The 12,901-nt window shown below is 47.9% G+C and overlaps 1 protein-coding gene across 1 annotated transcript in view; it reads right to left on the reverse strand.

Annotated features, from left to right (window-relative positions):
- The window catches only part of SH3RF3 (SH3 domain containing ring finger 3), a 1,766,125-nt gene extending 1,753,828 nt beyond the window's left edge, over nucleotides 1-12,297 (reverse strand). Inside the window, exon 1 of the mRNA XM_069636866.1 lies at nucleotides 11,881-12,297. Within this exon, the coding sequence (XP_069492967.1) occupies nucleotides 11,881-12,273 (393 nt within the window). The 5' untranslated portion in view covers nucleotides 12,274-12,297. The remainder of the gene's footprint in view (nucleotides 1-11,880) is intronic.
- Between the last annotated feature and the right edge of the window lie 604 nt (nucleotides 12,298-12,901).

The raw sequence follows: 12,901 nt of genomic DNA on the forward strand, positions 1-12,901 counted from the left end.
CTGTCCACTGAACCGTGAATTGGCCTCGGCACTTTTTAAAACACAGGTGATGCTGCGGACGCATTGAGAAGTACTCATCTTGTTTATCTAGGGAGGATGAAAGGCCAAGCAAGTACTACTGTAACACCCTGATAAAGGCAAGCATTGAGAGATGGAAAAGCTTCAGTCAGAGCCCAGGGCTCCAGTCTTAAATAAAAAAGTGAGGGGACTGTGACGCAAGCATGGGAAAGTGACGTTACATGAAGTGAACATTATTGATATTGAGCGTTCCCTTTCAACCGTGCGACCTGGGTTCGAGAACCGGCAGTGGAAAAAAAAAGGGTGCGTGAAGGAAATGGATGTCTTTTTTTTCTTCTACTTAAAAACACAGCGGCGACGGAGTCCACCCTCTCCCTAAAGTGGCAGGACGATGTGCGCCTGCGTGGTCCCTCGACTTGAGCCCTTTCTAAACGACTGGGAAACTCTTGGGGTGGCATTTCATGCCATTGTTGGTAGCTCACCTACGCCATTACACAAGGGGCTCCAGGCATATGTCACCTTACAGGAAGGCCTGTAGACATGCCACAGGAAGTCACGCACACGCATCCCTTGGAAACCGTAGAGATACACCATGCAGCAGCAGAGTCCGTTAAAAACCCATTTCCGGGCCCCTTCCTCGACAATCCAGAAATAATATAATTCCTTAACAGGTTTACATGCACCCAGACTCCAACCTCAAAACACGTAAAATGCGTGCATGAACCTGACTGGGCCCCCATCCAGCCTCCCACCTGATGCCGAGCATAACACCTCAGGCTATGCTGGGAGCAAGTGTCACTGGCCACTGTGCCTCCCAAGCACCTAGAAGCACACACACTATCGTGGGTGCACGAAAACAAACCTTTAACCAGAAATGTGAGCTTAACATAGGTCCTTTCAGCTGTGTGCTAAGGTCGTCTATGTTGGTCCTGAATTCCCATAAGGAATCATTGCAGGCTCCGCCCACCCCAGCGCGTAATCCACATAATAAAGTCACTCTCACGTATATAATAATTCTCTGGTTGTACTCAAAACAACCAGTTCAACCAGAGGGTTCATCAGAAGCAGTTTCTCTGCAGTATTTTTCAATAAGTTGACGCTTTGCCAGAGAATGCGTCAACATATCTGTATGTGAGCAGCGGAAGCACGGATCACACCCTCCACCGCACCCTCCTTTCGTAACCCTCGTAGTTCTTTCCGATACGGCAACACAAGGAAAAATACCATATGTTCCTAAGGTTTGCTGGTGATAGCAAGTAGTAGATTTGTATTGAATGTGTGCTCATTTGGTCTTCATCGATCGTGGCCTTTACCGTTACATTCAGTTTCTATATCAAACCCTTGTCTGAGATTCCAGTCACCCTCAAAGCTCAACTTAAATGACTGTTTGATGGAAAAGTCAAGATAAGGACTGGATACCAGGTTCTTCGGTGGCCGGGTATGGATACTCCTCTGAAGGTTACCGTGCTCGGCATCAGGATGGATGTCGTGCGTTGCTTCAACTCCACAGCAGAGCTTTTCTTTAGAACTGGTCCGTCCCAATTTCTTTTCCAGGTCCGTGGACTTCAAGGATTTGGGTTCCATAAATAGGAACTAACTTAAGAGCCCTTTATAGAAAGTTCTGATTGGCCCGGCCAATCAGAATTGAGGATTCCCCTTAAATTCCGGCCACTACTAGTCTGTATTTGCTCATAAATCCTCTGTTCTGACCAGCTTTGCCGATCTGAATGTCCTTAGCGCCTGGGCCCTGCTCCTCCTTACCGTGTCCCTAGCCGCTGCTCAGTCCACCGCTCCACCCTCCTGTCGTTGCTGTTGCACAAAGGCGGACGCGAGTGGGCTGCTCATTCATGTCTGGGCTGATGGCTGCTTGTCATGATCGCGGTCATGCCATCAAATGCACTGCCCTTCCCACAGAGCACCCCCCTGTGTGGCCATGTTTCCATAGCTGCAAGCAAAGCGGAGACAATGCGGTCTGACAATGCAGCTTTTTGGGGGGAGCACAGGAGATACGTAGGCTGCACTGTGATGCTAAAATCCTTAACACCCGGAGGCAGGTGAAATTCCTGGCCATTAGGTGCCTGAAGCCATACTTAATCCCCTTTCTTCACTCAGGCATCAAGGACCCCTGCGTAGCTCCGGGAGCTCTGCCTCTTGCTGGACCTCGACCAAGCATTTCACCATAGAGTGCTTCTGGAATGATTGTGCCCTGTGGCCAGAGGGTCATTCAATTTCATCTCTTGCCATGATTTATTTTTGCAGAATTCCTCAGAGATTTCTACTCTTTCACATTTCAGACATATTGTAAGTTTCTTAGACCCAACAGGTGTGGTTGATAGGCAGCAGCTAATTACAGTTCAATCAACACAAGAACCACAATTGGGGCTGTGGACTTTGATCTGAGAATTGATTTGTGTTTGTTTACTAGAAAGCCAATTGGGAGGGAAGGTGGACTGGCCAGACGTGTGTATAAGGAGATAGTGTCGCATTACAATGGTAATGACTTGCTAAGAGAGGAGTGGGGTAGGAGAATTGGTTCGGATATTTCTGAAGACTTGTGGCGCCGGATGTGTGAAAATGTTAAGTTGTGTTCTTTGGTGCTCACGGAGAGGTCGAGACAGATAAAGATTCTTACACAGGTTTTTTGGACTCCGGAGAGAATGGTGAGTAGGGGGATGTCGGAGAGCTCGGTAATGTATTTGTGTATATAGGGGCTTTGGGGTGGTGACTGGGAATTGTTGAGATTTTGGTTGAGGTTTGTAATGTATATAGTTGTTTTGTAAAACGTTTCAGTAATTTTGGGAATGTTAATGTCTTATGGAATGTATACAGATGTATGTGATTTTAAGATTTTGTAAATAAAATAAAATTAAAAAAACACAAGAACCACGCTCTACTACTAAACCTTTTTCATCTATGTTAATGAGCACCTCACTATTTATTCCACATTACAAACTTTTTGTGCAATTCGACTCCCACACAAGTCCAATAGTGTCCTTTCACAAAATCATAGGGTTATCGTGGGTTACAGCACACCCGCTGGCCCATTAACATTTCAGGAAGTGACTCACACATACTTTGACACAGATGGGGGTTTTAAATAAACATTTTTGGGAAGCAAACTTTTTTACAAACTCCAGGCTACAGGAACTAAATATGTCAAAAATTGGAAGCATACTTACTTTTAAAAGGCCCCGCGTCAGATTGGTTAAAGCACAAATAACCAATTTGCCCACAGTAGCCCACAGGCGTTGCAAGCAGCAGCATGCGGGTAGCAACTGCTCCCCACTAATACCCAAGGGACACATTGGTTTCTCAATGGATGGCGAGTACTCATGAATCCCCAGCTTTCATCCAGTCCCAAGGACACGTCTCACTAGACGCACTTGCCAAAGTCATCTTCGATGTCATCCGAGAGGCAATAAGGGATTATCGGTACGATCCCAGGTCAATTCTTGAAGTGACGGTGACAAATCCATGTACCCCAGCCTGCAAGGGACATCCTTTCCTCACAACCAAATAATAGTCAATATTTGAATGGCAAAGGACCAAGTGTCCTCAGGCGGACAAGCACTCGCCAGATTCAAATAGAAGTCAGAATTTGGTTTAACGGTATTCACGGCCATCATCCTACTGATCATTCCATCAAACCCATGTCCACAGTCCTGGAAGAACCCCCAGACCTCCACCCAAGACACTACTTTCATTCTGACTTTTAGACCTTCCATCGAGGTGGCTGAAGGCTCAAAGTCTCGGACCACCACCCTCTCACCCTCTCCCATATGTAGGCGCCTTATAAATGCCATATCATATCATATCCTAAAGAACTTGTTATTATTCAATTCCTGACATTCCTTGCAGCGTCTTAGTGATGACCACACCAAGTGGCGTTTTGGCTTACGGTTGCGCGTTCTACAAACAATTGCGCCCACCCATTCACTGTGTTACCACATAACTCGACAATGCTCATTGGAAAGATATGTAATGTTGTCTCCCTCTGCACTGCCGGATCCTGAGGATATCGTGGGTGAGTGCATTTTCTCAAATATAATCCAACATAACCGACTTTGCCATCCAGTTGTTTTTTCGGCAATAGAGGTAGCAAGCTAGTGTCAATTCACTGGATGGTTAGCTCATGGGTTAAGTGTTCGCCTCTGACCCGGGCCAATTCTGCAATCTGCAAGTTTGAATCCCCAGCAAAGCAGATTCAGTCCTTTACTCTTCTGAGGTTGAGAAAGTACCATGACATTGGGTAATACTAACATCTATAACATCTATTGTTATGGTGTTTAGAAGCATGGAAATGCAGCCTGAAGCGCTATATATATATATATATATATCTGTAATGAATAGTATCCCATTGCAGCAGACCTTAGTGCAAGAGTGAATCGGATAACACAATTAACTGGCACACTAAACTCGAGTCACGGGATTGGTCTTGCAGCCAATCCTTTACCGGGCACCTTAGCAAAAGGAAATAACACTTAGAAATGTCTAAAAGAACACCAGGCACTATATTTGGCTGATCTTTTAACTAGACCAGCTGAAGAAATTATAAGGGTTGGTATTCTCTTGAAGGCAAAGTTCTTGGGTACCACGTGTCGATCCATATGGCAACTGCATGCAGTGTCAGCCATTACCACAGACTCTTTCATGCACTGTTCCTTGAGCGTTTTAGACCTGCCAATTATGCCATGTCACGATGAACTATATAGCACCAAATGATGGCACACGGATTGCCCCTAGGCACATTGACCTGGGCCAACTTTGTGGCCTCACAAGGCCTCTGAGGCAATGGGGACAATAAGCACAGAACAAAAGGCCCTCACATACAATCAGTGCTTCATTTGTGGGGGTATTTGTGGGGGTGTTTGTTTTCCAGGACTCGGTTTAATAATGATGTATTGTTTTAACGGTATTACCAAATCTGTATGAATTTAATTGATCGTATGGTAAATTTGGCCGAATTTGGCCAGTACCATTTGATCAATGAAATTCGAACACATTTTGTAATCAATACTGAACATGGGGAGCGGGGGTCCCCTGGTCCCCATGTTTGGTATTGATTGCCTTCAGGGGTGGCAGGGGTGTCTCCTGCTTCCTGAGCAGTGGAGGCAGGGGACGGGAAAAAAAAAAGAGAAAAGCAGACTCTGTGGCGTGGGATCTGACCCGCGTAAGAGGGACGGAACTGACACTGCAGGGACAGAAGGAAGCAGAGAAGCAAAAGGTAAGTGGGGCGATGTATTGGAGGGTGTGGGCGGTCAAGGTTTGGCCGGATTTAGCACAGCAAAATGGTATTTGTGGCGAAATTGACCACAGTCAATTCCGCCGCAAAGAATTCTGCCACGGTTAAATCACATATATCCAATTTAACAAGGTTATTATGTTAACTGTCAACCAGTAGTAGTCACAAATCAAGCAACAACAGTTTGCCCTGGTCACATGTCTCTGTATCCTGAGCTAGCTCATTGTAACTCATGAACATGATGGCCCGCACTGGAGTGCTAGTTGTTCATTTCCATGACTACCATGGAAAGTGACAATGCTATGCACTCATGCTGGCCATGCCTGAGCACCGCTCCAGCCCGCCTGCATAACATTGATGCAGCTCCTCTACTGTAATACCCAGCAGCAATGCCACAGCGGGGTGGGCTGACAACAACAGGAAAGCCAGCAGTACCAACTTCAGGGCAATACCAGGGAAAAGACCACTGCCAAGGAGGATTGCCTGTCCTGCGTGCCAAGCTGCACAAGAAGATCGCACTGCAGTGTTTGACAGAAGCGTTCATTTGAGGTTTTCCCTGCATTTGTTCATCAAATGGCCACAGGAGGAAAGCATGTTTGCTGTTTTCTGTGGCTAGACAGTCAATAAGTTATTTTTGCCAACCAAAGAATCATTGCGATAAGTTAACCACAATAATGTGTTTAAAGAAGCATTTAATCATGTGTTTCATTTTAGGACAAAGCTAGCATGTGACATGTTTTGCTGATTTTTATTTTTACATTGCATAGCTGGCATTGTCAGTGCATCAACAATGTGCCGCTGCGACTGGCAGGTTTAACCCCAAATATGATGGTACTGTAGGCGCTGGCAACAATACCGCAGAGCAGCCTGCCCCAATGTGCCACAGGCCTGCTAGGAAATGCTTGGGCCCCGGCACTTTGTTTTTTGCAAACTAAGCACTACATACAATTGGGGTCATTCCGAGGTTGGAGGTAAGGATTTACCGGCACCGGTAAGGGTGCCGATGCCGGTAATCCCTTACCTCCGTATTCCGAGGTCCCTTTCCGGGTCCTTCCTTACCTCCTGCTTTTAGCAGGAGTAAAGTACGGGACCCGCAAAGGTACCTCGGAGGTAATTACGGTACCGTAATTACCTCCTTCCCCATTCCCATTGAGCCCTATGGGGCAGAAATGGGAATGGGGAAGGGCAAAAGGTGAATGGGGAATTACCGGTCCCTCCAACCCTGGAATGGACCGGTAATTACTCCATTCACCATGCCGGATTTGGGACGGTTTCGGAGGCAACCATGGAGCTAATTACTCCATGCTTAGCTCCAAACCCGGAATGAGGCCCAATGTTGCCATACAATATCCACCCGAATGTAACAGGGGCAGCAGAGAAAGCTTGCATTGCACTGCACACAGTTGCTGAATGTGCAGATTAATAGAACTACAAGGACAACTAAAGTCAATGGATGCGCTTTGCGCGCTGTTCTAATATTTGCAGAGTCATTCCTGCTGTTGTAGTCACTCTGCATCCGAGTGATAAACTCATATGAAGTCACTGTCTTGGGAGAATAGCTCAGGGGCAACGTGCTCACCTTGGAAGCAAGATGACACAGAGCAGCACAGGTTCGATTCCCGGGTCCGCGCTTAGAAACCTCTGGGTATTAAGCGTGTTATAAATAACCAATCATATCATGTCTCCACACTAGCCTACTCACCGCAGAGATTTAGTGCCCCATTCATGGAATTTTTTGGATGGTGCAAAGGGACTTTGAACTCACTTAGCACTAACTTTGCACTGAAAATATTCACTTTGCACAGCTCCATGAATCAGGGTTTGTGTCGGCAGTGCATAGTCACTTTGAACCGCGCTAAAAATTCCAGAACTCGGGCCCTGTGTGTTTCCATGAACAGAGCTAATTGTATAGAGAAATGTTGACCTTGGGGAGCCAACAGAAGAGGAAGCTGATTGTCTGCAGTTGCTACTAAAGTAGCGAGGGTATCCTGTGCTGATGTCTGAGGAGTAGCCGGGGGCAGCACATCCTCCTTCTGGAGGATACGGCTCCGCATATTCCAAAACAAGGTGCTGGAAGTCTGCGGGGCCGCCGGCAGTCTGTCTGGGGATGCTGTGTCTGGGTGTGTGGGAGCAGCAAAGGGGCAGACAGTCTCGACAGGGGAAATCCTCTTCCTGCTCAGCCCTTTGCAGACGTCGACAGGGCAATCGCTGAGGAGGTACACATGTGGCACGCGTGTCTGGCTGTACAGCGCGCGCAACAACTGTTTCTAAATTACAGAATATGAGCATAGGCACACGCAATGTAAATGCCTGGCTGCTGTGCGCAGACCAATAATGGTGCCGGCTCACAAAAGGTAAGGGAAATGAGGCGCGGCGGTATGAAGGGACTCGCCCAGGTTCACACACTGTGGCCAAGCAGCCGCAGGACTCAAGTCGAGGGTACATGTGACTTGACGGTGCCCACCAACTTTTTTCAGAGCGCGGAGACCCCCCCCCACCATCCGTATTTCAGAGGCCATGTGCAAAACGAGAAACATTGACTGTCTATTTTGAATTCAGGAATTTACACCGACCTCCGGGCACTTCACCCCTTCACCGCATACCCCGATGAAAAACAGCACACAACTAAAGGTGACAGGCCACATTTAGGGACGGCATGTTCCAGGGAAAAACACTGGAATTGGTTCTTTTAGCACATGCGCACCTTTTAACGTTTTCAAAACACTATTAGAAGAACATATCCTCTCTTGGTTTTGTGTCTGTGTTGATTTTATGAAAGGCAAATGCCATTAGTGCTGTGCAATTTGGCTGGTTATGCAAAGCTAATGGAATGCCATTTTCACATTTTACCTTGATATGCTAATTTCTGGTGATGTCACATCCCATTGCGTATGTTAACGAGTCCCCCTGCTTTCTTTTTTGAGGCCTTGGCCCCTGCAAGCAGGTAAACTGGGATTAAGACGCTGCTCTCCTGGTCCCACAGCAGAAAGCGTTGTCAATGGACCACATAAAAAGGATGCTTTAAATGGCGGCGGTGCGTGACATAGATCCCAGTAATAAAACATAACGTACAAAAAGGTGTAAATAATGATTGTAAACCCTGAGAAATTCAAGTAAATGCAAAATGTGCTTTCCCTAACTCTGGTTAGTTCAGGCTTTGGACGCTTGTGAGCCACTGTTAATTCTGTCACAGGCTGTCGTCTGAGCTACCCAAAAAGTCAGGGTGTCTCCATGGAGATATCGTCCCATGCTTATGATGTCAGAAGCGGGCCAGTGGAGATGGGGAGCCGGGAGCCAGCAAGGAAGTTGGAGCATGAGAGGTGAGTGGGCGACCACCACGAGGCCACAGTGGGCGGCGAGGATAGTCCCAGAGGAGTCAGAGGCGGGCAGGTGCAGTGTGGAAGCCATGGCGCGTGAACAGAGGCGTAGACAGGGTAGGGCCTGAGCGAGCAAGGCCCAACCATAATCTCTAAATGCCCACTCAGCAAGCAGGGCTCGGTGGCCATTTACAGATGTCAATGTCACTGCGGTGGGCCCAACTACATTAGGTTCAGGCCTCACTGGTTAGACAAACCTGGCTAGGCCTCTGGAAGGAGTCAAGGAAGGCACGAGAAGCCAAGAGTGCTTACTACGAAGACTCTTGGATCTACAGAGCGGGGATGTTACAGGCAAGGAGCAGGTTAGAAAGGTGGCACGGGAATTCACAAAAAAGCTACACTGCCTTGCTACAATACCTGGCCACTGTGCAGAGGCCATGAAGGGTGATGTTATCCTCAAGTCACGCGTGATTGGTGCGATGCACCACGAAGGCATGGGTTATGGTGGTGCCATGCGATTACTTGCCTCCAAACTCATTGGGCTTGATTGACAGAGAATATTGACATTAAGAACGAGTCTGAGAAATACGCAATCTACGTATGCACAATCTGGCGCATGGATTTCTGGGGGCGGGGGGGGCGGGGTCTGTGCGATGCCACAAATGATCAGCTCGATGGCAGAGCCGACTACAAAAGTGTTAGGGGCACATTTGCTTGCCAGTATTGCATCAGTTACTCAATGCACTCACATAGATAATGGACGTGTATGATATGATATGTCATTTATAACGCGCCTATACACAAGTGTTTGACTGCGCGACGAGGCAAGGGAGGGGAAACAGAGGGAAGACAGACAACGATACTACTAGGCCAGGTGATATTGAGACACAAGTGCAGGGGAGGGGGCAAGGGGAAAAGTGCAGAGGGGCGAGGAGAGGGGGCAGTGAAGTACATAGTATAACAGTTAAAATAAATAAAGTCAATCAATAAAAGTGCAGCCAGCTGGTGGCAAGTGCAAGGGTAAGTGCAGACATCAGGGCTCAAGTGCAGGTGTATGTCACAATGATGCTCCTTTAAAGGGCCTGGTAATATGAGTTCTCAACCAAATGAAAACATATATATATGTATATCTGTTTGAGGGATTGAAAAGCACATGAGACCGCTGTGGTTCATACTTCAGCGTCCCATTGAAATGCTATACACATATGGGTCGGTAAAGACCCTTCTTTGCATTGCTAACACCCTGCACCTGTTTCAAGCATGTTCAGGGGGATGGATGCTTCCATTGTCACACATGTCCCAGCGCCTCTCGTTTACTAATATGGGTGCACTTTTGAAAGGCGCCAAACGGCCCTTCCAACTTAGTTAGCGCATTTTTTCGTAGGGAAAAAAAGACATATTACTGTGTGCATCTCTGAGTAGTACATGTCCACGTCAAGCCTTAAAGACATTTATGAACGATTTTTGAACACCACTGTTAATATGTGTGCTTATTTTTACATACATTTCAGAATGCCAGCATCTTTCAACCCCTTCAGTGACTGTCAACATACAGCACTACAAAACGAAATCAGAATTGGTAAGTTACTTCCGGTGGCAGCAGACCAAGCGGGCATTAAGTACCATGGGTGTTGGCGGGGCAGTCAGCTACTGGCGAGCACCACGACCAGTCCAGGTGCGCTCGCTACTTACATAGATGCACAGGAATACACCTCGAAACATGATTACATCAAAATGCAATCGGCAATGATGAAATTCGGCAAAACGCAGTCATCATCTTCTGTATATAAGGCTATGAAGCAGTCATTGACATGTGTCCAGCAGTATCATACATTGTGCGGGCCATGCTGACTGCCTTTGAAGACTTCGCGTTCAGCACTAGATGTCTATTCAGGCTTCGAAAAGCTTCACAAACAGCCTTCCCTAAAACAACCTGGAAACAACCCCAGACTCTCTTGCTCCCCCGCGAGGCCAATATCCAGCACATGCCTTTGAAAGTATACCCTTTAGCCTAAGATGGCATTTAAGTCTAAAAAGTTGTAGCTCAGAGTTGTTCTCACAAAATCCCAACTTGCATGCCACATGGAAACAACTTTGGACTCACCTGGAGCCGCACCAACCAATCAGAGTCTGGCAGTGTCCCACCCACAATGGTATCCACATTCCCTTCCCCTAACAGCCACTTCCCACGCGCCCATCCCACGGTGTCCCTAGAAGAGATGCCATGAGCACAGAAGCACATAGGGATGTCATGTGGCGTGTTGCATGAAGGGCCAATGAGGAAGCCATGCCACAGCTTTAGGAAGCATGCTGGTTCCATTGAGGTGCCAAGACCTGAGCACTGTGCAACCAAGAACAACAAAGCAACACTGTATCATGAGGGGACCCAACCCAGGAGAAAGAGGTCAGGCCTCCACTCCTGCTGCCTGAAGCTCAGCGCCACAGCGTGTGCGGCGCGACACAGTGGTACGCTGCAATCCATCATAACAACTCTGTATCATCTCTGATGTTCTTTTCTTCTGCACCCAACTCTTTCTTACCTGGGGGAATTAAGAACGGTGTAGCTTCTTCCTCTAAATTTATGAAGAAATCCTCTACCAAAGAACATTCATATCATCACGGCATGGAGGGGACGTGACATGAAATCAAGAGAGTCTACTAAAGCAGCTCAAAAAGCCGCACCGAGGACCACAGAGTATGAGCAACACTGTGGCTTTCACCTCCTTCCCAACAGTTCTATTACATTAACATGGAGCAATACGGAGCTTGTGTTTCTAACATAGCTTCCAACAAAGCTACTTACCAAGAGAGGAGAGAGACCAGGGATGCGGCTGAGATCGCTTGCGGCATCTGAATTCACTACTGCTCAATTCTGCTTCAACACTGTAACCATGACTGGACATAGGATACTGGAACACACTGTGCTACATCCTAGCTGTGCCTCACTCCCAAGAGAAACGCAAAGGCGGTTCACACAGCAGAATCCAATGTGAACACAAAGGTTTAAAGCAAATCACACACAGAGTGATGCATGCAAACATTATTGCTAGTAGTAGTTTTGTGATCAAATGATCTCAGAGTATTAACCAATCAGCCAAAGCATCCTCAGAACAGTGTTATTACGCATCTGTACCAGACCCAAATAGCAAAGTAAAGGCCTAAAATCACACGGTGTTAGGAAGGTTAGGCAAATGCCCGTCCTGCGGCATGTGAGTGCTCAGAGTGGTAACATCCATAAGGTTATGTACTTAAATGTTGCAAGTGAAATAAAGGTAAAAATATGTATAATAATCAGGATCCTACCTTGGCAAGCATGGCATTGCGTGTGGCGGCAGCCAGGTCCCGCAAGCTGGCTGCAGTGCTGCTGGCCCGGGGTTGCAGCGCTGGGGAACTACCACCTATGGGGCTCCTGTTAGGGCTCCCAGAGGGGCTCCCTCCTCCACCGCCTCCAGCTCGGGGTCTCTGGCGGATACCGTCCAGCAGCCGTACTAGCAGGATGTTGGCTGGGAGGTCATCCACACCGCACGCCACCAAGACGCGGCATTCTGGACACCGTAGCTCCCGGCGGGAAGTGACGATGCTCTGCAGGCAGCGGCGGCAAAAGGTATGCTGGCAGGGCAGCACCCGTGCCGAGGTGTCCAGTCGCTCCAGGCAGACAGAGCATTCCAACAGGTCCAGCAGCGACGACTCGTCCATCTCTCCGCCACCACCACCTCCTCCTCCAGCACCACCTCTCCCCCCTCCCCTACCCCCTCTTCTTTCCCTTCTCCTCTCCTCCTCTTCTCCACGGGTGGATTTCGGGGCCCCCTTGGAAGTACAGAGCCAGGACGCCCCGAGTAGCATTTAGACCACCAGCCCAGACCAGGCCGCGCGACTAGGAGGCACTACCATTGCCATAGAAGAAGCAAGTGTGCAAGATCTGGAGGCAAGAGGATCCACTCCAGGCAGAGAATTCCCTAGAAAAGGCAACCAACCAAGGATTCACCGAATAATGCTAACAGACAGCCTCTGTTTTATGAACAGACGTGGACGGTCCCAGCAAATAGCATCCAATTCCCGGCGCAACCATGCATAATACTTTTCCCTTTTGACCTGCAGAAATGCTTCAATGTAACTTCCAGGTACTGCGTCCTCCTCTGCAATATCCGCCTGCTTGTGTTATCCTGAATCTGTGCAGATCTGCCCTTATTCTTGGCTATACGCAGTGGGTCGATACACGACTTCAATGAATTAATCCATTCAATAAATACGATATACTGTCGGAACTTGCTGCACAACAAAGCAATCCACGGCGTGCACGCGGAGCCCACGTCGCCTCTCAGCG

The sequence above is a fragment of the Ambystoma mexicanum genome, chromosome 7p, assembly GCF_040938575.1.
Source record: "Ambystoma mexicanum isolate Mex_15411 chromosome 7p, UKY_AmexF1_1, whole genome shotgun sequence".
Classification (NCBI taxonomy): Eukaryota; Metazoa; Chordata; class Amphibia; order Caudata; family Ambystomatidae; genus Ambystoma; species Ambystoma mexicanum.